Genomic DNA, 26,476 nt, shown 5'->3' with positions numbered 1-26,476 from the left:
GCCTACAAAATTAAAACCTCTAATAAATCTTAAGAAATCTCAATTTTCTCTTGCAGATGAACTTTGAGATGTAGAAAGGGCTTCGCTTTTTTGTTTTCTTTTCTCCTTCCAAATTAGTTTAGAGTCCAAAAACAGACCACATTTATAATGAAGACAATGACATGGATGTAATACTACACCATAACACTTCAAAGACAAGATGTGATTATAAAGTGCTCCACAAGCTTCGTTATCAAGAAAAATGTGTAAGAAAAAAGAAGTAAAAACAAGAATATGAAAACACAAAAAAATAAAAATAAAAGAAGATGATAGTCTAGTTATGTAGAGAGAAAAAAAAGGATAAAAAAAGGGGGAAAAATATCTCCCAATGCAAAAAAAGAAAACTCATTTAATATAGATATAAATAAAATAGAAGAATCCCACACCCACAAGAAATGGGAGAAACCTCCCCAGCGACGGTTTATTCCCTGAGTTTCTTTGGATTTCTTCTCTCTCAGTTAAGTTTCTATTTACTTATTTCTGAATGCCTATATTTGAAATATTGCTGAATTATATCAATTTTCTACTATTGAGGTGTTAATTTAGCTCTTCTTCTCAAAAATATCAATTTAGTTCAACTTAACCCTGACATGAACTAAAGCCTTTTTTGGTCAAGATGAATTAAAGCCTAAATGGCTATGAAGTGCACAAAACTAAAAAGTGCGCGTAGCCCAGTGGAAAAAGACCAACCCATAGGCTTCACTGGCTATTTTATTTATAAGATCATGATTATCATATATTTACCATTAGAATAAAAAGAAATGTTGAACCACATCTATCAAATTTTTTTCACATGACTAAAGACGAATTCATCTAATAGTTCAACACACAAAATAAAAATATTTCAAACTACAATAAAAGATAAATAAAATAAATATTAAATTATTTTTCACCATATTTATAAGTGAAAGTCTTTTAACTCATACAAGCATTCGTGTGCTTAAATAGGTATTCAATTACTTTTACGCAAAGTAAATATTAAAGGGAAGAAGCAGCAGTTTGTTGTGAAAGGCTGCCTAAAAAAGTTAACTACTAAGAGTATCTAATAAAAGTGAAAATATTAAAGTTAAAAAACAAAGGAAATGCATAGAGCTGCACACAACCTCATACAGAGCAAGATTATAAAAAATTGAGTTCATATTCATTATAATCAACGGAGATTAACTAGAAGCATCACGGGAGGAAAAAAAGAAAAAAAAGGACCATTTTAATTTATTGTAAATTTCAATTATGTTAATAATATATTGAAATTGATAAAAAAAAATTAAAAAATTATCAAGATTTTAAAAAAATTTAAAATATTGCTTCATCTATAAGTATGTTGTCAACAGTCTTAGTATGCTTAATACCATCGAGAGAAAGTGGCTTAATAAGAGAGAGTGCAGAACGTCAAGTCATAACTAGTTTGTTGAATAAAAAATAAATTAAATTAAAATTGTGGACCTTTCCAAATGAAACAAACGAAAATTATGGCAATCAAAAATTGAAAAAACACAACACAGGAAATTGCATAAACCAAGCACCATGTGCACGTCTTTCCTCTCTTTGCTTCTTCTGTTTCTCCAACACCCCTTTAACTAAAAAGGGTGTGGGAGAGGCACCTATTTGTGTCATTTCCTACTATTTATATCTTGTTTTGCATCTTTTAAACATTGATATGTGACATATAAATAAGAGCTATAGAAGTGAGAGACATCACTTTTATTGATTATTGCTAGGATTATCTCTTCTAACCCACTGTTGAACTGGTTTTCTTGGATTTCTTACAGTTGAAGTAGAGTGGTGATCACTTCTTGCTTTCTGCCTCCTTGCACCAAAATTCCTCTGCCTGCTAGAACTAGGTCCGTTCGACATCCCACTGACATGTTTTCCTGACACGACCGCAGGTGGATCTTTTTCTTGCTGCTCATCAGGTTCCTTGGTCGACGTAGAGCTCGGCGTTTCAACTGGTTGTGCAAGATACATACCTGGCAAGATTACTATATCTCTTTTGGGTTCAATCAAACCACTGTTCTCCTTCTGTAAATTTAATATGGCTTCAAACTTGTGTCTCCTTGCAACCTCATAGTTGGATTCAAGGAGCTTTTCCTCGTCATTGGCTTCATCGTTATCCAAGCTCTGAATTCCAACAGAAAACATGGACTAACTTCAAGAGCAGCAAAAAAGGAACTAATGTTCAAAACATGATTATATTGATTCAACCAATTTGTTGGTAGTAATATCAATTGCGGGGAATGCATTAATACAGCGTGGAATTACTCAGTTGTGGTGGACCAAATAACTAACCAATTGGGAGGGATGCGAGCCGACTAGGTCAAGTACATGGTCCAAATCCTTGGCAAGAAAAGGCTTGCGGCAGACTGGGCAGTTTCCGATACTCTCTTCCATTTTTTTATGATTATCTGATAAGAAAAAACTGAAATTCCTTAGGAATATGTTCTTATGAATCGCAATGGTATTCATTAGGAATGAATTAATGCGTGACAAAAGAGACAAGTTCTCCACACGAGAATAAAATAGATGCTACTATGTTAACTAAATACAAACCCCTACACTGCAACATTATATTTTGGATATTTAAAATGATTATAGAATGGATCCCCGAGTAAGAAGCAGAGTCATTTGAACCTAAATGAAATATTTGAAGTAAAAATTCATAAACTAACAGGAAGAAAACAGTCAATAAAGGTAGGATTGCGAACCTAAAAAAAATGAAGGAGCAGCACATCAAGCAAACTTTCTTCTCGCTAGTTGTAGTTGGTGGAAAAGATGGATTAAGCTCATAAATCACATTAATACAATAAGCATTCATACCCTCAATATCTCAATTTTCTCAAACCTTCTCTCATTTTCTTGCAGATTCTATCCTCTTAAACTTCTAAACCAGTTAAAAGTTGCACAATTTGGATTTAGTCCCTATAAATTTTTTGGTTAGGATATACTTCCTACTTTTTCATAAACTATTGTTTTTAGTTTCTCTAACTAGTGGTGATCCATTGAGATGCTGCCAATTGTCAGCTTTTGGTCGAATCACATCAGCTAAATGGACTAAAAATATAGTTTGTGAAAAAGTAAGGACTATATCCTAACAAAAAGTTTTATAGGCACTAAACACTTAATTAAACTAAATATCATATCATGCCACAAGGTGCAGTTTTCAATATCTTGGATCTATCATAAAAAGTTATAGATATTAATAGAGATGTTAATCATAGGATTCAACTCAAATGGATGAAATGGAGAAATGCTTTAGAAGTGTGCTTGATGCACCAAACAAACTTAACAGCATGGTACAAGCAGTTAAGTCACAACACAAATTTTTATTCTATTTGGTGTTTGATGGTCAATGCACAACACAATAAGTTTAGGAGGTGGAGAAGAGGTTGTGCCCAGTATCAGCCCAATTGGGTTTTCTAGTTGTTCAGTTGTTCTGTATTGCCATTGGTAGTGATGATTGATATTTTTTACTTTTCGTGTTGTGCATCAGACAAGTGTTCGTCATCTAAATTACTAGGCATGAAATAATTAAACTTTTGTCTTGTATTTAATCTTCTGTTTATCAGTTCAATGACCCTTTTTTAAAATCAAACATGGAACAAGTTCTATTGTGTTGTCCATTCCTTTATCTTTTAGAAAATCAAACATGCCATTAGTGTCATTTATGACAGGAAGGTGCCTCTTAGGCTAAAAGAGGAAAATTTAACCTAAAAGCCATAAGACCAGCAATGTTTCACTTCATGGCTTTGAATGTTACTGGAAAGTAAAGTGCCAAAAAGAGCATTGGCTAAATATTGCAAAGATGATAGCTTTGTGGTGGAAGGGTAGGCAAACAAGAAAAGATAAGATCAAGAATCAACATATTGGAGAAAAAGTTTTGAGTAGCCACAATAAAGGAAAGATAATAGAATCTAGCCTAAGATGGTTCGGTCATCAGAGGAGAAATCAATAAAGACTCCATCAAGAAGAGTATCATATAGAGGATAGCCAGATAGACACAGGTAGAAGACTGACGAAAACTGACAAAAACCATTAAAAAAGTCTTTGATCTAAAATAAAGGCTTTTATGTTCATGCGATTTTGGTTCTGGACATAACAGAAAGGCAACTTTGATACATTCAATTTATCCTACTCTACAATCTATGCAACAACATAAGGCTTTTGTTTTTAGTTGTTATTATTGTTGAGTATGAGAATTACATTTCTTGTTTCTTTTAAACAATCTTTGTTTACTCCATTTCAATATGAAATCTTAATATCGCATTAACTGTAAGAACATTATATTACTACAGGGAACTCTGTGCACGCTGCACATCTTAGTATTAGCAACAATGAAAATTTGTTATGGAGTCCTATAAGAAAAATATATATGATTGTGCTAAACACAAATATATCCGCCAATAATACAGCCCCAATGCATATTGCAACAAATCTTGATATCATGGCCTACACTCTACACAATTTTTGTCATGTTCATTCAAAACTACACAACTAAAGTAACAGCTTCTCATTAATTATGTTAAATTTTTAGGCTGTCAATGAAGCTTCTCTTCTGAAGCTATAGTTGCCAATGACTATTGATACACAATCTCAAGCAATTGTGATGGGTTTCTGCCTGTTTACCAAGATCCTTATCGATAAATATTTTAGACTAGTATTTACTTGAATTAAGGCACTGTTCATTAAACCCAAAGTGAATCTGAAAATCATTAATCTACTTTAGAAGCCAACCCTGTCTTACGAGGATTTTCTAACACTATATTATCCTTCCAAGCTTCTATGCTTTGTTCATACAAAAAAAATAGTTTCATATTGAAAACAACATTTAAACTTGTGGTCAAAAGTAACCCTACAATTATCCACACCTTGGTTAGGACGTACAGTTGCATTATCTGAATTGGTAGAGTCTGTTTCTTTAGACTTTTGAAGCCAATTCCACCATCTAATGATACATTCACTGCCAATTATACAAAAATAAAAAATGGGAGGGTAGAAATGTAAGTGTAATGATAAACCAAGATAATATTAACTTCATAAAACTTCTAAAAAGCTAATGTAATTAACATAATCACAAAGATGAAATTAATCAGTACCAACCTGTGAAAACAATGAAAACAAGACATCAACTTCATGAAAGGCAAGGTTTCACTTTGCTGATCTTCGGGGACCAAAGGGAATAAACACAATGGACAATCACCATCAGGATGATTCATAGCTGAGAGTTTCTCTACTGCTTCCTTCAAATGCATTTCAATAATCCATTATAAATCATTATTGCACAGAAGTCAATATTTGATTTCCTACATCTATTTTCTGGCTCCACTATTTTCATGTTACCTAAAGCTATATTAGAAAGTATAAAGGAAAATAATAATGTGTTACCAACAGAAACATAAAAACGGAAAATTGCATGAAGTTATTTCTAATGAATGAGTCTGCAGTTACAGAAGATTAATCAGCGAGACAATGGTTAATTATTTTTTGTCTTCTTAGCTCCTTTGGAAACCAAACAAGGGGCGTACAGATACAAAGTGAAACCATCAGTGTTATCATACAAAACTATGCAGCAGCAGCAGCTGTTACCTCGCAGAGAGCTACGAGCATTAAACAAGGGGCAAGCTCGTAGGTTTTACTTTGTATATAATTTAATAAATGCTTCTGTCTCAGTTCATCCAGACCCTTGCAATCCACAAGATTGAGATGAGGTGGTTCTTTTGGATACTATCACAAGAAAGAGACAAAAGTTAATATCCTAAGTTACATTATTTTAAGGCAACCAACTAACTTTATTCTCTTCTTTTTCGATAAAAGAAGAAATTCATTGAAACAAATAGTAGAAAATACCAAGAGCAAAGACCATAACAAATGCTCCATGAAAATGAGAACATAGACAACAGATTTTCTAATATATACCCAAGGGCACATAATAAGAAATCAATAAATAGGAAATTTTTATTGAACATTATAGCAGTTAATACTATCAATGCCATTGAATTCAATGGATATGTGATTTCCAATAAAAATATATCATACATATATTATTATTGTGTGTTCTTGGGCACACAAAAGAAAAACTGAATAAACTAAAGAAAACCCCCGTCCCTCCACAAATCCACTCAATTTAAGGGAAAATGCTAGCAACACACTTTCAACACTTTATCAGTTATGGACTGAAATTTATTAAAAAACACAAAAATCATATAATTTTCACTCTTAACTTAGTAATATCTACTCCTAATTCAACGACCCTCTCTCCTAATTTTGTAATTTTCAAAAATATTTAGCTATTAACTATGAGTGTATTAAAAATAATATATTAGAAAGTGTATTCCTAACGCTCTCAAAACATACCTGTTGGCTTGCTCGTATCTCCAGAACAGCTTCTACAAACTGCAAAATAAAGAAAAAATCATTATTAAATTCATTTAACTCTAGATAATGAAATTGCATCGAGAATTTGATATGCAAGTGTTTCTTATTGGGTTGGTGGAATAAAAGGAGAATTGCAATTTGCAATGGGTGGATGGGGAAATTGAATGAAAGGAAAAGGAGAAGACCTGTTGAGAGGAAACATCTGCGGTTCTGGGTTTGAGAGAGATGTGAAAATGGGGAGGGAAGGAACGCACAACCACGCAATCGCTTCCATATACGGCTTCTACAGCTTCCACTTCAGCCACCACTTCTTCTTCCTTGGCCATTCCCTCTGTCTCTTTTTTTCTTTTTCGTGTTAGATTGTGAGACAAGAAGGGATGTTATACCAAGATGTCTTTTATGGTTTTTTTATTCTGAATAAAACTTTGATTTGGTCTCCCATAGTTAGAAAATCTTTTGACTTGGTCCAAATCCAAAAATTATTAAAATTAGTTTATAAAAGTGTTATAATTTATTTCATTTCATCTCTTAAAAAGTGAAAAATGTTCACATGTAAAGTGAAAGGGAATAATATTACTTTCAGACTAAATCATCTTCGTAACTTAGACAGAATTTAAATTTTATTTGAATAAAATTTTCAATAATTATTTTTTCATGTTACATTGTTACATCTTAATAATCCCACAACTCAACCAGCTTCTTTACATTGCCCTCTTAACATTACTTCGATAATTTGCAATGGAGAGAGATATTATCATCATTAGAAGATTGGTAAACAAAGATACTTTCAAATGGCTTGCTTAGTAAAGAGCTAGCATATATTTTGATTCAAATATGTAGTTAAAGGATGGGATAACTTTTATCTTTTTAAAAATCTGAAAGATTATGTTTTAAATACCATGAGAGAAGGAGAAAATACAGGTTATACTAAAGATTATAAAACTTGGCTTACCATGGAATGTTATATGATGATCACACTTGTTTATACTTCAATAATTTTTTTATTAGATTTTTTAAATGGTCTAAAAGTTTTAATAATATTTAAGTGTGTATATATATATATATATATATATATATATATATATTTACTTTTTCTATTTTTAGAAACTTTATTTTATTTCAAATTTTTTATTTTTAAATTATAAAAAACGAATAACAAGATCATTTATTATTCTTTTCATTTTCAACATGGACTGTTGTAGTGGAATTCATTTAAAATAAGAAGCATCTCTTTACCTTCTTTCAGCTAATAAAATTTTACTGTCTGCGTCACTTCATAGTAATCTAAGTAACATAACAGGAGTAGACAGTAAAAATTTATTAGATATTCAGCATTGAGACTCCACATTCACAAAGACATTTGTAACATTGAATTTGAATTTGCATATGGATTACATAAAGTGTAGGATCGTCAAGAGACATCATGGATGACAAAGAAAATAAGAAAGATCAGATTTTGAAATTGGTTAAAGTTTGATGGCAAGCTACTTCCTAAAAGATAACAAACTCTTTCCTGCAAGATCAATGAATATCCCATGTAGAAAGTTCCACAGACCCTAAAAGCAGGTTTGCAAGGATGTTGAAGCATATGATAAAATACACAGGTACGATTTTGGCATTTGTTTGGTTGTGTCTCTTTGCCCCTCTTCTCTTTGTTTCTTTACTGCATATGTATGGCATCAAAACCATAATAAAAAGTTGCTTGCTAGTCAACATAAACAAGCCTTTTTAAGAGTATCATTTTGATTTTAGCAAATATAAATTTTATTTTTTCTTTTTGTTCTCATTTCTCTTCCTTCCTTGTGTCTATACAAGAGAGACATTCATGTCATTCCAGGTGACAAGATGGATAGTTGTTTATCATTTTTTTAATGTGCTTTTTTGATTAAATAATCTTGTGTCTTTTCATAAAAACTTCCCTTTTATTCTCTATATACAGTGATTTAAGGCTAAGGATATTTTTTCAATATCGTGATTTATTCTCTGAAGAGGTATCTTACATAAAATACAAGATGCAAGTTAATAGTTTAAGAAAAAGGTAGATTTTTGTTTTAATAACTTGGTTAATAGCCCTTTAATAGATTTGAATATGAAAGAACTCAAAGTTTGATATTCAGTTTTGTTAAAAAAAAAGAAAAAGAAACAAGAATAGATGAAAAAAATTTATATTATATATAAATAATTATTTTATAATGTCAGTATAAAAATATATTTATTAGTAAAATAAACTATAAAACTTTTTATTTTTTATATTTTTAATAAAAATTATTTACCATTTTTTATATCTAACTAATATAATTTAATTATTATATGATTAATGTGAATAGAATTTTTTAATAATGTATTAAAAATATATTTATATATAATATATATAAAAATATTTATTTTTCATAAATATTTTAAAAATAAATTATACTAATTTAAATCATAAAGTAAATGATAAGTAATAGATATATTTTAAATATTTTATAAATTTTATAATTATATATTGTTACATTATTTTATTAATAATATCTAAATTTAATTTTTATTTTTATTTTAAAATAGTATTTTTATGTGCAATACATGCATTGCAAGTATAATTATAATTTACTAAATTAAAAAAAATTATTTTTATCAATTATTTATATTAGAAGACGTTTTTAAAAAATATAAAAAAATTATCAAAATATTGCAAAGTCTTATGTCTATTATTTTGCTGGATTAACTTTATATTTTAGTCATAAATTATATTAAATAATTTTTTCATCAAATGAAAAACTATAATATCTTTTGTTATACGCATACGTTTGTTGGCAAGAATTTATCTTTTATTGAAATAATTTATTTTATAATTTGTTTATATTATAAGTATTTATTTAATAATATTATTTTTAAATAAATTTTTATTGCCGAAAAAATATTTCTACCAAAGGTTAAAAACATTAATATATATAAATTTTAATCTTTGCTGTTATAACCTAATCTTTTAAATTAATATTTTATATTATTACTATTCAATTAAAGATTGTCGTATTTTTTTAAAGTTATTAATTTTTATAAAATAATTATTTAAAAGTGATATTTATAATAATTCAGAATTAATTAAGGAGAATGTTCTAAAATTTCTGTTGTGACCAGATTTGCTCTCCTCACATTCATCAGTGACCTGACAGTGATGTGAGTTTTGAGAGGATTGAAAGAAATGAAAAGGCTAAACATAAACCCTATCTTATCCCCCATTCCCATTCGTGGAAGAAGTAACTGTGGAGTTATGGGAATTCTTACGTTGCCACTAGTGGTCTTCTCCGTTCTCAGACCAAACACCACCACTCGCCTCCGCCCCTCACACTCACTCCTCCGCCACCGCCGCCAATTCACCACCGCCGTCTCCGCAACCACCACTCCTTCTCCTTCTCTCTCACACCACTCTTCTTCTTCTTCTTCTTCTGACCGCTCCGACACTCGTTCTCTAAATTCGTCAATCCTCACCTTTCAGCAAGCCATTCAGCGTCTTCAGGTCATAACAACTACCAAATTGCATAACCCTCGCTTTTTCTCCTTTTTTAAAATTTTAAATGATTTAAAAAATTCGGTCGTTGTGTTTTTTTTTAATTGATATTGAAATTTGCAGGAATATTGGGCTTCCGTGGGATGTTCCATAATGCAATGCAGCAACACAGAGGTAATTGAATCAACTTGCTGCATTGCCATTTCTCCGTTCAATTTATCTTCTTTTTCTTCTGATTGATACATTGTTGTTTTTGGCTAAATTGAGCAGGTTGGAGCTGGTACTATGAATCCTCTTACGTATTTAAGGGTGCTTGGTCCTGAACCGTGGAATGTTGCGTAAGTATGTTTTAGATGTAAGTTTTTAGTTTACTAATCGTGTTTCCTTCGATCAAAGAAAATTTTTGGAGATTAATGAATTTACAAGTGTACATGTCTATACTTATGTTCAGTGGTAGGATCAGAAAGCTGTAAGAGTGCAGATACTGGTTACTGAGTTCTGTTATTGATAATTGTATTGTATTAGAAGGTTGTTTCTTTTATCAGAAAAGCTTTTGCTTCTAATCCTTCTTGAGTTTTATGGATGGTATTTGTTTGTAATTTTTTGTTTATTAATTTTTGTTGGGTTTAGTTGTGTTCACGATGAATGCAGACTGTGAGGATTTTGGATTGGAAATTCATGGTGTTTTTTCATTTTTGTGATGAAAGGTATGTGGAACCTAGCATCCGCCCTGATGATAGTCGATACGGAGAAAACCCAAATAGGCTCCAAAGACACACTCAATTTCAGGTCAATTTTAATATTGTCATTTGTCATTGAGTTTGGAATTTAGAGTTATTAGATTGATTTTTTAGGTGTAATTTGTTTTCATTTCTACTGCTGAATTCTTGGTTGCTTTATGATCTCAGGTGATATTGAAGCCGGATCCTGGAAATTCACAGGATCTATTTATCCAGAGTCTTTCTGCTTTAGGTAGTAACTGCGTCTGATGTTCTTCGATTCAACTGAAATAGATTATATTCTGTTGTATGACTGCTATTTTTTGTTTTGGCTTACAAGCATTTCAGCATACAAATAGAAAACTTGCATGAAAATTACAAAAGGGATTAAATATATTTTTAGTCCCTACATTTTAGTGAACTTTTTGATTTTGTGGTTTTGGTCCCTCTAAATTAATATTTTTGGTTTTGGTCCCTATATTTTAGCATATTATTGTTTTAGGTCCTTCTAGTTGACGTGTCTAATTGAAAACTAACATTTGGCAACATCTTAGTGGACCAAATTAGCAATAGAGACTCAAAAGAAAAATTTGTGAAAAAAATAAGGACTTAAACAAAAAAAATATTTGAAGGAACAAAAACCAAAAATTCACTAAAATGTGATGACTAAAACCATATTTAAGCCTTGAAAGTAAATCTTACCAAAGAAGTAAGAAAACTTCGTGCTAAGAAAACTAAGAAGCTTTAATTGGAATAAATGCATGTTCCTTTTCATTTATTATGATTTTGGCTTGATGTTTTACAAGTTATTTCAAGTTGACCTCTATTTTTTTTTTTTTATCTTTGCCTCTTTGACCTCTACAATGTATATACGAATTGTTAAAGGTGACCTATTTGGTTTCCCAAGCATTTGGGTTTTAAGAGTTTAGATTAGCAGGAATAATTGGTTTGGGAGTTAGGGTGGGTTTGTTGATGATTATTGACTGTTAAGAATTTCAGTCTAGATTCATTAGCACCTCTTAGAATACTACACAAATATAATTACCATTGGTGGGAATGGGCTTTGAAGGATAGAAGAAGAAGAAGAAGAAGAGAGACTTGAAGGGAAGTGTTTACAGTGTCTCCAAGGCCATATTCATGTAAAGACATGTGCTTTGATCCACATATTTACATGAAACATTATAACCCTTGGATTGAACCAAGACAACTTTTCATTTGAATGAGTTAATGCAACATTTCATTAAAAAATATAACTCTTCATGTGTTGAGAGGATTTTCTCTCAATTACTGTTTTCAATAGTAGTTGATTTGCTACTGTAGTATTGTACGTGTCAAAAACCAATTGGATCCTGTTAGACATATATTTCAATGTTCTCCCCATGATCATACTTATATACTTAACATATATTTGTTAATTGTTACATTATTATAACGTAATGCCATATACCTGTAGCAGTAAATCTATGTTCTAGTACAAATTCTCTGTTAAACTTAAGAAGTAAGAAACTTAAGCCTCTCTTTTTTTTTTGTTTTTTGAGGATCAGTCTAGTTTTCAAATCATTTCCTTAGAGACATGTACCAAAGAGGCTCAACCTGTTATTAGCATTAAAACTCAGGAGACCACCCTTAGCTAACTTTCTACAAAGACCAGAACAAGCATAAAAATCATTAAAGAAAAGGACAAGAATCAAGATACTTCTAAAACTAACCATGTTTTCCAAAAGAAAAAGAGAACTATAACCTGCAAACTGCAAATGAGACAAAACCACTCTCTCTAATCCCACCTAACGACTGACCCCTAATAAAATCTTACTTGCAATATTTCATTACCTAGTTACTCAAACCATAAATCAACAAAATAAACAACAAAGGTGAAAAGGGTATCACTGCCTCACTTCTTGCTTAGTTGCTCTGCTTGAAACCAAGTTACTGGTATACCTTGACCATAGAAAAATTGATGAAAGAAGTTTAGCTTTTTAAGTTACTGAAAATGAGAAAACAAGAAGTTTGTGGTGTTCTTTTCATATCTTATTTTGTCTTTTTTTTCTGATTTTGAAACTCTGAACCTGAACTTGTGGAGTGCATATCTTTGATAGGTATTGATGTTAATGCACATGATATACGATTTGTGGAGGACAACTGGGAGAGTCCGGTAATCTTTATTATTTTGGTTTATATATCTTTTAATGCTGCTTACTGAAATAAAATTAAACCTTTTGTTTTTTGGTCTTATATATCCTATACTGGTAAAATTGTAATCTCATCTGTATGCTTCATGAAAATGTATGTAGGTTCTTGGTGCTTGGGGTTTAGGCTGGGAAATCTGGATGGATGGGATGGAGATTACTCAATTCACCTACTTTCAGCAGGTATGTTTGGTTTGCCAAAGAAAATTGTTATTATTTTTTAAATGTAGAAGAAAATTTATTAGGGACATTTGCTGCTTATTTTCTATTAAAAATGGAAGAAACCATAGATTTTTTATTTACCATAATTTTCATCATGCAACCTTTTGAGTGTTGTTCTTTTATTGAAAGAATAAAAGATATGCAATTTACTTTTATGATCTCATCTCTTTCTCCCTCCAGGCTGGAAGTATACAGTTATCACCAGTGTCTGTAGAAATTACTTATGGCCTTGAGCGTATCCTCATGTTATTGCAGGTCTTTTGGCTAATTTTCTTTTTTCTTCATTCAATATCTATCACCCTTAAATAACTATTCTAAAGTTTCATAAATTTTGTGACAGGGAGTTGATCACTTCAAGAAGATCAAATATTCTGATGGAATTACATATGGAGAGCTGTTCTTGGAGAATGAGTACTTGATTACTCTGACTACTGGTTTTGAATTGCATTTGGTTTTACTTTTTTGTGGCAAACTAATTTTTGGATTTATCTTGAGAATGTTGACTTTTTTCCTTTTGTTTGTTTTCTTCTATTTTACATTTACTTTATGGCACACCAAAAACTTTTTAATGTGGGAAAAATGCTTATGGTCTGATGGCCATTCCCTTTGCTAGAAATGAGAGGGGATTACAGAGAAGGCCAAGGAAAGCTAAAAAGACAACTGAAATACTGTAAAACAAGCAATCAGTTTCTTTCATCAAAGAGTCCATTATTTGAAAGGAGCCTTCTTTGAAGGACAAGACATCCTTGCATGACAACTGAAGTACTGGAAAGCAAGTAAAACAAAATTGAACACATTTGGTCAAAGGACCTGTAGTTTGGAAACGGAAGAAGAGAGGAATGAAAGTGATAAGTGGAGGCCAAAAAGGAAAAGGGTTCATCCTGCATTAATCCCCTAGCCTCTGCCTCTGTCAATTTCGAAGTTCCTACTACTTATAACTGGAAAAGTAGAGGAAAACAAATTAACTGTATCACACTTCCTATTATTTGTATCCCACATGTTTTGGTTATACAATGTAGGAAAAGAAATGCTTTGTTGTGAAACAGCCTTTGCCGAAGAGTTTAACAAAATACTGAAAGAATGGAATAGATACTGAGTAATTGACACAGATGAAAAATGAAAATAATGGGCTGTGGAAGGTTGAGTAAACCCTAGCCTTAGGTAATATATGTGGAATATCATAAAATGTGAAGGCCTTATGTTGGAAAAAAGATTGGAGGTGGAAAAAAGTAGTTTATCAGCCGTTGAATACATCCCAAAGCTGGTGCTTTACTAGATAAAACATATGGAAAATTAAAATTTCAGATGGTTGACAGAGCAGTTTAAGATGCTATGTTGATTCATTAACCTTTCTATTGGTTTATTTATCCTAAGTTATGAATATGTTCATTGTGACAGTGCACTCAATGGCTAGCCAAGGAAAAAGTTTTAAAGTGATTTTCTTCTCTTCTCTGTTCATGAGGATATCTTGTCCTCCTCCTTTGTTATAATTTTCCTCCTCTTTATTGATGACATTGTATTCTTACAAATAAAAAATGTTACATTTAAACAACTGTCACACTCAAACTTTCAGGAATGTTGTTCTCCCTAATGTATGTGATCTTGACTTTGAATGTGAAAAATGGTTGTTTTATTCTATATCTATTTTAATGCTTACACACATCCTTGCAGCTGATGATTTCGTTAATATTTTAAGTATGCTTGTCTAGACTTCAATTTTGATGTAATGCACACTTATCTCATATTTCAGTATGAAGTTTGTTAGGGCACATAATGATATCAATTTATATGATTGTAATAATCTACAAAATCTCAGCCTCTTAGGGTATTCTTTAAGTTTCTGTTCTTTTCTTAGATTCTTAAAACTGTGGGTCTCTTATTTGTGTTTTGCTAATATTGATTCCATTGTTGATTAATGGTGATAATATTTTGTTTTTCTATTCTAGAAAGGAAATGAGTGCATATTACTTGGAGCATGCTAGTGTTGATCATGTTCAAAAACATTTTGATTTCTTTGAGGATGAAGCTCGTTGCTTACTTTCTTCAGGCCTTGCAATCCCTGCGTATGTTTATGGCTTATAAATTATCTATGTATTGGATTTTTCACTCTTATTGCCTATATGTGCTTTCTGTTTCTTCACTGTCTTCCCTTCTGATGGTTGTTTTACTACTACATGCTAGGTATGATCAGCTTCTGAAAACATCTCATGCTTTTAATATCTTAGACTCCAGGGGCTTTGTTGGAGTAACAGAGCGTGCTCGATATTTTGGTCGCATGCGCAGGTAATGCATTTTGCCTGACTTGTGACTTGAATAAATGAAGAAGCTTTATATGTAATTGCATCAGTTTGATAAAATGTTAATCACAATTGAGAATTATTCCTTTAGATTTTGTTGTGATATTGTCCTTTGCAAGTCTCTCCAATAAAAAGTGGGCTACATGGTAAATTTTTTTCTCAGTTCTTATCTTTAGCATGACCATCTATGGTATTCTTGCACAATTGCTGATGCCATTTCAGTCTTGTATGTTCTCTGATAGGAGGTTTGGACATTTTGTTATACAATTCTGTTCTTGACTTTGTTTGTTCAGTTGTCTAGTGCAAAATTTTCCTCGCGTCTGTCACATTTGGAAATTTAGGATTCCTTAACATTAAGGCTTGTTTTGGTCTTGCTATGAAATTAAAATCTTTGATTGGAATGGAAGAGTGTAATATTATGTTACTGTATTTTGTGATGTATGGTCAATACTAGTATTGTACAATTTTGATAGAAACTGGATTACAGTTATGATGAATCTACTGTGGTATTCTTCTGTGGATAACTTATATTTGCATGATCAGTACCTGTAGATTTACAGTGGAAGATGAAAAACTGATCCTAATTCCAATATGATCCTCATGTTTCATTAGCCCTTACTGCTCCTGAAAGAATATCATTGTTAAAAGGATAATCCTAGATTAATAATATGGTAACCCACCCAACAATCCAATTGTTGAATAAATTGAGACTATTGCTTAACTGAAACAGAAAGTAGGTAACACAGGGTATTGGGGAGACCTTGCACGCTCCCTCACTCTTCTACACTCCCCCTCTTTGTCTATCTTCTCCCCTCTCCTTCCTATATTCATAGAGGTCAGACTCTCCCTCCCAATACCCCTTGATTTCCTCACTAGAAATCTTTCAATCTTTTACATTAACCATTCCCTTCTTGAGAGATGGGGATCCTCTGTGCTCCTTCCTTATACTTCCATCAGTAATAAGTGGCTTCCTAATATATCAGTGCTACTCCATTACTATACCCTATTTACTATTACGATACACTCTCTAGGGATCCTAAGAATCATCAAGTTATGGTGTCAGCTATCCCGTTACACTGTATCTCTTGAGTCTAGTATTTCTTTCAGGATGTTTTTAACATACTATTAATTACATTACTTTGTTAGTTATTGTGTTTTCACTTATACTTTTTTGTCTTGAATTTCTGCACTTCATGTTGTTTCCTTCCCCTTGGTTTTCTCCAGTTTGGCTCGCCAGTGTGCACAACTTTGGTTGAAGACTAGGGAGATGCTTGGCTTTCCCCTTGGTTTTATCTCTGAACTAGATCATTTTGTATTGCCAAAAGAAATTCTGGAGGCTGCATGTGAGAAGGTTAGTAGTTAGTACGCATATGTGGTTTGGTTGAGTCACATTATCCTGCCTGAGTTTTGATGTTGCTAGTATTTGAGGCAATTGTTTTGCTTTGTAAATGCTGGTTCTGTTTTTCTTTATCAATTTTATCTGCAATTTTTTCTTGATTTATTCAATGATCTTTCATTCTTTTGGTTGATTGTTATAATATAGATACAGATAAAAATATAGATGTAGATATAGATTCTTGGCCTGTCACCTTACAGCATAAGTTTATAGGAGAGATGGTCTTTGGCATGGTATTAGAGCCTCTATGACCAAGTGGATTGGGGTTAAATCCTTTCTGCATGCACACTGCATAATTGAATAGTTGCACAAGTTAAATTGGGCCTATACATTGTCCATACTGCTAGCCCAAAGGATTATGGGCACGGGTTTATCTCAGAGATATGATAGTATGCTTAGGGATTTCACCTCGTGGCTTTTTATGAAAGTTGTTCCTTGACATGAATTAGTGCTATCACTTTTAACATAATCACAAAAACACTCTTACAATCAATACTGCAGTTTTTTGTGGCTTGTTTCTGGTGACATCTAAAGTCATTGCTGCATGATTGAAAACAACTGCTTTGATATGAATGTTAATTTAATGAAGTTTTTAGTAGACATTGAGGTTCTCAGAGATTAATTCTATTAAAATTATGGTGTTTTGGATGTACATAAAACTTAGAAGACTAACCCCTATTTATACTAATCATAATCCTATCTAATTAAGAAAACAAATCATGTTAAGATAAGGAAACATGGTAACTAATATTAAGAGATAGTGATAAAATAAGGTAACTAATCCTAGATATGTGACAGGCTAATATCTTTTAGATGATTTTATCTATTCTAACATAATCAATGTATTTAGATATGGAGTGGATAAGGTCTTGAAAGTGTATCCTAGGAGGAGGAAATTGTAACCGGTTAGTTACAGCAGCTACAATTTGTTGCAGCTGGCTTTTAGGGGGTGTCTATTGATTGATAAGTTAGTGGAAATGGATTGTGAAAGATTGAGAGCGTGAGAATGTCTATTTACAACTACGATTGTTCTGTGAATGTCTACCCAAAATTTTACTTTATTTTCACAAACATTTCTCATACAATCACAGGTGATGGTTTGGTGTCTTTTGTTGTACTTGAAAACAGAAGGATTGTACTGCATTTTGTAACAATACAAGAAACTAACATCTATTTATCCTTCTAATTTAGGTCAAGTATTGGCATACTACTACTAGTACAAGCTGAATCCAATAGGACTGATAAGAACTTTAGGAGAACCACACACCACAAAAGTAAACCGTTGTAGTTGGAGAACCCAAAGCCTATAAACCCTTATAAATCCCATACCTTGCCATTCGATCCTTACAGAAACCCCACCCAATCAGCATGTGTATGTTCATTATCTTCAAGGAGTAACCCTTTCTGTGGTGCTTTTTTAATGTACTGCCATAGTCAACTGGATCCTGGTGAGATTTGATAGAAACAAAGAACTAACTTACATCTCTAACAACAAAGGAAATATACAGTCTTTTTTAATGTAATGCCCTGGACTTCTTGCTGGTTTCCCATGTCTTGTTAAAAGCTTGACATTGGGATCTATCTATGAACTAATTTTCCTTCTAACATGCCAGTTTCCTCCCAAATGTCTGAAGTGTATTTCTGATGAGAGATGTAAATGTTGCTAGACTATGCCTCTTCTGTACTTCAAAAATATTGAAGCTTGCAAAATTGTTGGTTTGAAAATCATTGATAGATGCATTGGTTGGGAGACTAATACTGTTATAGAACAGAATGATTAGCTTCACTCTTAGTCATGCTGAAGGCTTGAACAATTGTGTTGAAATAGCCAAACTAACCTCAAGGAGACTGCTTTAAGCCATAAAAATAATTGGTTGATTACTGGAACCATTGGGACCGACTTTGACTGTAAAGTCCCACCAGCAGCTATCTGTTGATCCACCAATCAGTTCAGAAACCAGATTTTAAGTATCATTAAAATGTAGGGAAGATAATTTCATCTATTATCACTTGCTGCTAGCCAGGCTTGGATTGAGCTTCACTTGTGGTTTTGGAATGGAAATAGAAGATGAACTCAAAGAAAAGGCAAACACATGCAAAGAACAGTCATAACTCAGAGAAGTACAAATTGGATGAGGGTTAAAAGCATGGTAGTTAAAGTCCAGAGTTGAATTGTAAAATCGTGTGAGTTTACGATTTTGGAAGGCTAAACGATTCAGATCACAGCAAAAATTGTTCCCAAGTGAAATTGGGATTTATATTGTAAAATCAGGATTTCACTCTGATTTCATGAAATCCAGGGTTCAGATCTGGATATTTGCCCCATTTGTTCATAATCCGATGGATATGGCCCAATTTTGAATGACCTGACCTATATTTTTGCTTGAATGTAAGTCCCGACCTCCTAAACTTTGTCGCACCTCCTTCTTTTCTTTCTTCCTTGAACCCTAGACGAGATTGGTGACTCACAATGTGCAACCTGGTTTGCAGCCAGCCGTGACTGTGTCTTGTTCATGATATTTTCATTGTTTCCTCTGCTCCAATCTTGCTCTGTTCTGTTCTTTGGTTTTCTTCTCATATTGATCTATTTATGCCTTGTAATTTGTCAAAAACTTGATGATTTGTGCTGTTTTGGGTTGTTACTTTGTGGATTATGCTTGATAGTCTTATGGAATATGGATTATGATCTATCAATGCAAGTTTATTTAAGTGCTTTAAGTGATTTATTTATTTTTTAATTTATGCTATTATATATGCATAATATGAATTTGTATGCATGCATATATGATTTTTACAAAATCTTACAATTCGATTTTGCAATTTTTACTCCCCTTTACTATTTGAAGTAAATGCCAATTTTAACTACCATGTTTATAAGAAGATAATTTACCTTTCTGATGGTCTGTTGAAAGAGCAAGGTGAATATATTTGCTTCAATTAGAACGATGAATAAAGTGGGATGTGGTAAACATTACCCCAAACTATGTCCAGAATAATGCATTTTAATAGATTAGTAGAAATAGCCCAATACTCTCTGGATTCATATCGTGAGTTTGGGACTAATTGAAAGCATTGAAATACTGAATTCCTGAAATATCCAATAGTAATGTTCTTACCATTTGTGGGTATCGCTGCTTCAAAGAGCATTCTATCTTATTTGATGTTACAAATGCAATTGCTGAATGTAGTTTATTTGATTATTAGTTCAACACAAACTTTTGGACAGGGTTTGAGATATTTCTCCCTTATATAAATATTGGCAGAAAGAACGATATGATTTATTGAGAAACTAAATCATTTTAATTTTTGGCTTGAGTATGAGTTCTTTTTATTGATTATTGTGCACAGTTTTTTTTTTGTAAAGTAGTGTATAATTCTAGCATTTCTGCTTACAGGTGCATGATCATTCAAGAGCATTTGTTCTTGAAATTGGAATTGAAGAGATGCCACCTCAAGATGTTGTTGATGCAAGCAAGCAAGTATAACTTATATTCATCTGATTTAAAATCATGAAAAAATTCCCCTCCAATTTATTAATTATGGAACTTCTCATCTGGATTTCAAGTGTCTTAGTTCCCCTTTTTTTTGTGTGGTATGGAGTATGAACTGTTTTCAGCTATTCACAAGATAATTAGTATTATTTTCCATTATTTTTTATTAAATTATTATTATTTTTATTATCCATCATTGTTCAATATTGATTCTATTATCCTGGTTATTGTAGCTGGAAGATTTAATGCTGCAACTACTTGAACAGCAGAGATTAAAGCACGGTGAAGTGCAAGTTTTTGGCACCCCACGTAGATTAGTGGTGTGGGAATAAACCTTATTTTTCATTTGTAATTCTTGTTTCTTGATGCCTTTTGATTTTTGTAATAATTTTGTTTTGGGATTAAGCTGTTATTTTCTTCATTCTTATGGATTCTTTTTAATAGTTTAATACTGGAATTCCTTACTTATCACAGGAAAAACAAAAATGAAAAAGAATAAAAGAACAGAATATATGAAAGATATAGATTATACCATCTGTTACTTGCATGCAAGTTTGGCAATGAGTTCAGACAAGGAAACACAATTTGAACTTTTGCAATATTGTTAAATATTAGAGATTTTATCTCTTCTAGTACACTATTAAGTAATATCTGCTCTGATAGGATAACTTAGACATTACATTAGTTTGTTGTATTTCTTGTAAACACATAGTCCAACTTCCGTGTGCTAACTTATCTCCAACCGTCAAAGGTTCCTTTTTCACAAATCCATTCTGGAATCCAAAGCATGAGGTTTTCAACTTTGTTGTTCTGAAATCTATGTTTTCTGTAAAAGTATTTCTTATGTGAAGAAATTTGCAGTAGTACTCAGGATTAATGGGTACAATCATAATTCAACAGGTTGCTGTTGAAAATCTTTTTACAAAACAAGCAGAAAAAGAGGTTGAAGTTCGAGGTCCTCCTGTTTCAAAAGCATTTGATCATGAAGGAAATCCAACAAAGGTTTTACTGTGCTTGAGGCTTATCTTTTTATCCTAAGTTGAGGTTCAAGAAATGGTGCCTAAATTTTATTTGTGTCAGGCCATTGAGGGTTTTTCTCGTAGATATTCTGTTCCACTGGACTTGGTATACAGAAAGGTTGATGGTGAGTATCCAGAAGCAAAACACTTGTTGAGTAGTGCTTGTGTTTTTTATCATCCTACTCATTAAATCATCATACAGAAAGTTTGAGTTTGTCAGTTTTCAGCTGCTGCTCTGCAATTTAATGTGTAACTCATCAATTTACTGTTAACATGCCTTTGTACCGTAAGCTCACCCCTTTAATACGTACTTCAATTTAAGTTTCTTGTTGTTGCAGGGAAAACAGAATATGTTTATGCTCATATAAAGGAGTCTTCAAGACATGCTTTGGAGGTTTTCTATTCTTTATTTTTCACAATATTGCCTTTTTTTTGCTTATTTATTTGTTTTTTACGATGTTAAAAATGAGTATAATATTGCAAATGTGAGTGTATGTTTCTTAAAGGTATATGTTTAAACCTTTTAATCCAAGACCAAATAAATAAGCCAATATACTATTACATATTCTAACAATATTGTTTATAAATGCTCTAGAGTCAACTGAGCTCTTCATCAAATGAAACGAGGCTTGAGATAAGAGTGTAATATTGCACTTTTGATTTCACTAAAAATGGCCTTCCGGAGAGGTACAAACACAACGGAGTGTAGAGAATGCTAGTTGCTTTGATGAATGAGTTGTGCTTATGTCCAGTTAGTTACTTATATTAAACTTAGAAGACTGATTTTATTATAGTCTCATTTATCAAAATGCCACTATATGATATCTAATTTTTAGCAAAAAATATCTATTTTCTGTGTAAATTTTTAGTCTATATAATTCATAAATTTGGTTAATCATTCCAATTGTTTCTCATCTAATGCATAATAATTGAAAAGGAAATCCCCAGGCTAATTCACTTGAGATAGACACAAGGACATGTTCTGACCACGGTTTTGTGATATGATGCAAGAGTTTTGAGATGTGAATCTCACACTGTCATTTATGCTTTATTTTTCTGTGCTTCTTACACCCTTGTAAGAAAAATGCTATTGCTGCTGATTTATTCTACTCTTACTAGGTGTTGTCCAAAGAATTGCCTGCAATTATTGCTAAAATTTCATTTCCAAAGACAATGCGTTGGAACTCTCAGGTATGTTGGATTTTTAAATGTGTTTCTGCAGGCAACATGATTCTTTATCAGCAGAGATATAAAACAACAAAAGATTGATTGCTTTTGTCGTGGAATCAACCAACGCTCCCAAAAGCTTAAGTTGTTAGGTGAAGGAACATGAATAGTTTTAATGTCTAACACGCCCTCTCCAAAAGCTCTTTGTGCTTGAAACATGGACAGTGCACATGTTCACCATACCTTGTACTCAAATTTGACTTTTTTTATTTTGAAGCATATGGGGTCTACAAACTATATACGGCATGGTCATAGGGACTTTTACATCATGTCACAAACCAACACCCCAAAAGCTAAAGTTGATAGCTTAGGGCACATGAATGGTTTTTATATTATTCCGACATAGTGATTTGTACATGCTATTTACACTTAAAAGTACAGCTAATAGGAAAATAATCATAGGGTGTGGTTAATGAGTGCCCTAACCCTAAGGGTATTGGTTAAAAAGCATTGAATACTCAATTACTAAAAAAACACTATTATATAAACCTTGTGTTTTCAATATAATAAATGATTTCTTTTTCATTAAATATTGTATACTTTTATTTCCTTAACCAATGTCACAAAAACGTGTTAGTATTTGGTGATTGACGTAGTCATACTAGAAGCAAGAAAAATGAGTGAATGCTCTAACCTGTTTTGATGAAAAGAAACTAAATACAGTAATTGTTTCACAGTTTTAACTGTAGAAAACTTAGAAATTTGGCTTTCTGACCCCCAGAGGAAACATGGGAAAAAGCAACTATTCTCTGCTGCATGAAGTTATAAGTAATTGTAAATCATATATGCTATCCTGTAGTCTTATTTTGGAGAGAAGGGAAAATAACTTGATAAATAACGTTTCCATACTTTTAATATATAGGTGATGTTTAGCAGGCCCATCCGTTGGATTCTGGCCCTGCATGGAGACGTAGTAGTCCCATTTGTGTATGCTGGGGTGACGAGGTAATTTGTTCTCTTCAAATATTATCTCTACTTTGCCTCTCCTAAAGCACATATTCATACTGGACTTGGTGTCTTTTACACCATAGACATCATTTCAACAGAACTTCATATGAGTAGTATGAGCATCTATAACTGTTCTCTTGGCTCTTGAAGAGATTTTAAAAGTTAAAAACTGTTAGAAGATCCCCAATTAAAAAGGTCGTTATTTTGAGTTAGTTGTGTTAAGATGTCCCACACTGGTTAGAAATAGAGCTAAAATACTCCTTATAAGGGCTAGGACAGTCCTCCTCTTATGAGCTAGCTTTTGGGAGTGAGTTAGGCCCAAGTTTCTTAACATGGTATCAGAGCCTATTTAGTTTGAACGTTGGGCTGCCCACAGATGTCCAGTTCTGTTGGGGTTTACCCATGTAGATGTCCAGTCTTGCAGATTTCACGCACCAGATATTCAGTCTTGGGTGTGAAAGGGGTGTTAAGATGTCCCACATTGGTTAGCAATAGAGGCAGAATACTCCTTATAAAGACTAGGACAGTTCTTCTCTTATGAGCTAGCTTTTGGGAGTGAGTTAGGCCTTAGTTTCTTAACAAGTTGGTTGGAAAACATAGTTAGTTAGAGATGAAAATAGATGATAAAATATTTATGTTAGAATCTATTAGACTCAGTAACTGTTTATTTTGTAATTATGTACTCCTCTTTATAAATTGGAATAACTCCGCTGTGCACAGGTTCAATATTTTCTCTTTCAACATGGTATCTAGAGCCTAGAGAGGCAACCCTAATCCGTTTTTTTTCCCAGTGGATCTACTGTTCACCGGTGCCCTTTTTTTTTCTTTTTTTTCCAGCACCACCGCCTGCCACTGTTCCGCCACCGACGTCCAACCTCCAATCACTACGGCAACCCCACCGTTGTGGTCGCCTTTGTCAGATTGGCCGAACCCCGCTGACTGCGCCTTCATAGGAGCCCTCAAGTGCTGCCCTTTCCTCTGTCGGTTTTCTCATGCGCCACCTTCTCCCTCTGCGCTTCACGGCGCGTCTTGCATCCTTTCCTGACGCTGTTGACTGGGGTTTGCTCGCCTCTCTCTCCTCTACCTGTATCCGGTCTCGGTTAGTTGTTTGGACATCTATTCGCCCTTTTTCGCTGCTGTTTGGGCATTTTCTCTCTCTTCTCGCTGACCAATGGTTGCCTCCAGCACTCCAAAAGCCGACACCTAGATTTTTACCAATCATGTCACTACACCTTTCTCTTTTGAGCAGTTGGATGGTAAGCACTACTTCTTTTGGGCTTCTCACATTGAACTTTGGCTTGTTGGATAGGGTTATGAGACACATCTCACCCAAACAGTAGACGATGTCCCGGAGGCCAACCTTCCTCTATGAAAAAAGGTTGACGCTTAACTATGTTGTATGATCCGAGTCACCATTTACCCATCTCTTCGTGATGTCTTTCCACTCACAAAACTTGCAAAGCTGTTTGGACACAAGCCCAACAACGCTTTACAAAGAATTCTCGGCGACTCTACCAAGTTTGTGAAGACCTCATGACCGTTTTTAGTGCCCATCAGATTAAGGATTTTATGTCAACCTATTTTGGCTCGATATCTAGCTTTCTTTGTGAGTTCAACGAATTGCTTCCTCTTGCTGCCACTCCAGATGCACAATCGCAATAAGTTTTTCATATCCTTGGCTCTTATACGGTCTGTCTCCAGAATATTCTCATGTTCGTGATCAGATTTTGGGAAGCCTCACAGAAGCTACTATGAACAGTACCTGGACGACCCTTCTTTGTGTGCCCCCAAATCCTCCTCTGAGCCTTTGTTTCCTATTCCTATTGACTCTTCGGCTTTGGTTTCTCGCAACACTAACCGACCTCCACAGCGCAAGGGCGACAAAGGATGTCCCTGGTGTGATCATTGCCACTAACCAGGTGGTCCAAAGTTCTGTGTCTCCTTCATCCACTTCTACTCCGCTGTTTGCTCCAGATCCACATGCATCACCTTCCTATGACGATTTAGGCCTCCGGTTCCACTGCTGCTGTTGCACACACTGATAATTCCTTCGTTGGTCTCTCTCACTCTTTAGGCCATTAGGTCCTTGACTCTGGGACCATCGATCACATCATTGGTAATAAATCTCTTTTTTCTTCTCTTTCTACTTCTGGTTATTTACCTTCTGTTACCATGGCAAATGGCTCTCAAACCAGTCCCAAGGTGTTGGTGTTGTTCATCCTCTTTCTTCTCTTTCTATTAATAATGTCCTTTATGTCCCTGGGGCTCTTTTAATTTATTGTCCATTAGTCAACTTATCCGGTCTCTTAATTGTGTCATTTCTTTTACCAAAAATTTTGTTTCCTCGCATGACCGGCAATGTTATTAATGGCGGATGGCGGTTCATGGCGGAAACTCAAAAAACTGCCATAAAGTTATGGCGGCCGCCATGGCGGGTTATGGCAGATTTATGGCGGATGTGATAAAATATATAAAAAAATACTATAGGTCATAGAAAATAATAGAAAATAATTAACTAAAAATATATGTAACATAACCTTCAATCTAAAGTATAATTAAATACAAAATATGTAATTATCAATGTCAAGTTAACAATAAAAATAAAGATTATCAATTTAGTCTTCTTCTTCAACTCCAACATAATCATCCTCTTTCTCATCCACCAAGGCATATCCCTCCTCTTCTTCTCCTTCAGATTGTGGAAGATTAAATTCTAATTCATCTTCTGTTTCTTCCGACATTTCTTCATCTTCTAATTCTTCATCATCATCTTCAAGAACCATTTTCTCTTTTCCTTTTGTTGTTGAACATGCCTTAATCTTGGAAACTTTTGCAGCTTTGATAGTGATACCACTTGATGGATTCTTTCTTTTCTTAGAATGACGCCTAGTATATGTTGTAGGCTCTCCAATTCCAGAAGCTTCATAAACAGTTGCCCAATTTAAAGTGTTGTCACCATAAAAAACTAAGTCATTTCCAGCATCCTCATCTAGAGCATCATCATCCATTTCTCCAACCAACCACTCATTACACTCATCAATATCATTGAGTGTAATTGGATCAATTACATCTT

At 33.2% G+C, this 26,476-nt stretch overlaps 2 protein-coding genes across 7 annotated transcripts in view; one reads left to right on the top strand and one right to left on the bottom strand.

The window, feature by feature from the left end:
* Positions 1-1,483: 1,483 nt before the first annotated feature.
* On the bottom strand, positions 1,484-6,850 carry LOC113850274. 2 transcript variants are annotated; one of them, XM_027480741.1, is made up of 8 exons: positions 6,833-6,850; positions 6,594-6,725; positions 6,388-6,426; positions 5,620-5,757; positions 5,134-5,273; positions 4,902-4,993; positions 2,326-2,441; positions 1,484-2,157 (listed from the first exon to the last, which is right to left on the bottom strand). In XM_027480741.1, exons 1-8 carry the CDS (start codon positions 6,848-6,850, stop codon positions 1,741-1,743), a joined length of 1,092 nt encoding a protein of 363 aa, XP_027336542.1. In that variant the 3' UTR covers positions 1,484-1,740. The 2 variants fall into 2 exon arrangements, with proteins under 2 accessions (XP_027336542.1, XP_027336541.1); XM_027480740.1 differs by lacking the exon at positions 6,833-6,850 and having other exon boundaries at positions 6,373-6,426; positions 6,594-6,766.
* A 2,720-nt stretch (positions 6,851-9,570) lies between these two features.
* The window catches only part of LOC113851619 (glycine--tRNA ligase, chloroplastic/mitochondrial 2), a 39,358-nt gene continuing 22,452 nt past the window's right edge, over positions 9,571-26,476 (top strand). The window contains exons 1-19 of one of the 5 annotated variants that reach the window (XM_027482150.1): positions 9,571-9,907; positions 10,022-10,072; positions 10,169-10,236; positions 10,606-10,687; positions 10,807-10,870; positions 12,714-12,769; positions 12,909-12,986; positions 13,206-13,280; positions 13,366-13,436; positions 14,972-15,088; positions 15,207-15,308; positions 16,547-16,673; positions 20,114-20,197; positions 20,443-20,529; positions 21,110-21,211; positions 21,290-21,353; positions 21,567-21,622; positions 22,348-22,419; positions 23,318-23,400. In XM_027482150.1, coding sequence (XP_027337951.1) covers positions 9,593-9,907; positions 10,022-10,072; positions 10,169-10,236; positions 10,606-10,687; positions 10,807-10,870; positions 12,714-12,769; positions 12,909-12,986; positions 13,206-13,280; positions 13,366-13,436; positions 14,972-15,088; positions 15,207-15,308; positions 16,547-16,673; positions 20,114-20,197; positions 20,443-20,529; positions 21,110-21,211; positions 21,290-21,353; positions 21,567-21,622; positions 22,348-22,419; positions 23,318-23,400 — 1,754 coding nt within the window. In that variant the 5' untranslated portion in view covers positions 9,571-9,592. Of the gene's footprint in view, positions 9,908-10,021; positions 10,073-10,168; positions 10,254-10,605; positions 10,688-10,806; positions 10,871-12,713; positions 12,770-12,908; positions 12,987-13,205; positions 13,281-13,365; positions 13,437-14,971; positions 15,089-15,206; positions 15,309-16,546; positions 16,674-20,113; positions 20,198-20,442; positions 20,530-21,109; positions 21,212-21,289; positions 21,354-21,566; positions 21,623-22,347; positions 22,420-23,317; positions 23,401-26,476 lie in introns of all 5 variants that reach the window. The other 4 variants (XM_027482149.1, XM_027482151.1, XM_027482153.1 and 1 more) reach the window with 4 other exon arrangements.

The sequence above is a fragment of the Abrus precatorius genome, unplaced genomic scaffold (genome assembly GCF_003935025.1).
Source record: "Abrus precatorius isolate BTA unplaced genomic scaffold, Abrus_2018 Scaffold9, whole genome shotgun sequence".
In the NCBI taxonomy this organism is placed as follows: Eukaryota; Viridiplantae; Streptophyta; class Magnoliopsida; order Fabales; family Fabaceae; genus Abrus; species Abrus precatorius.
The sequence above is the reverse complement of the archived record's forward strand: the minus strand, read 5'-3'. Positions and strand labels throughout refer to the sequence as shown.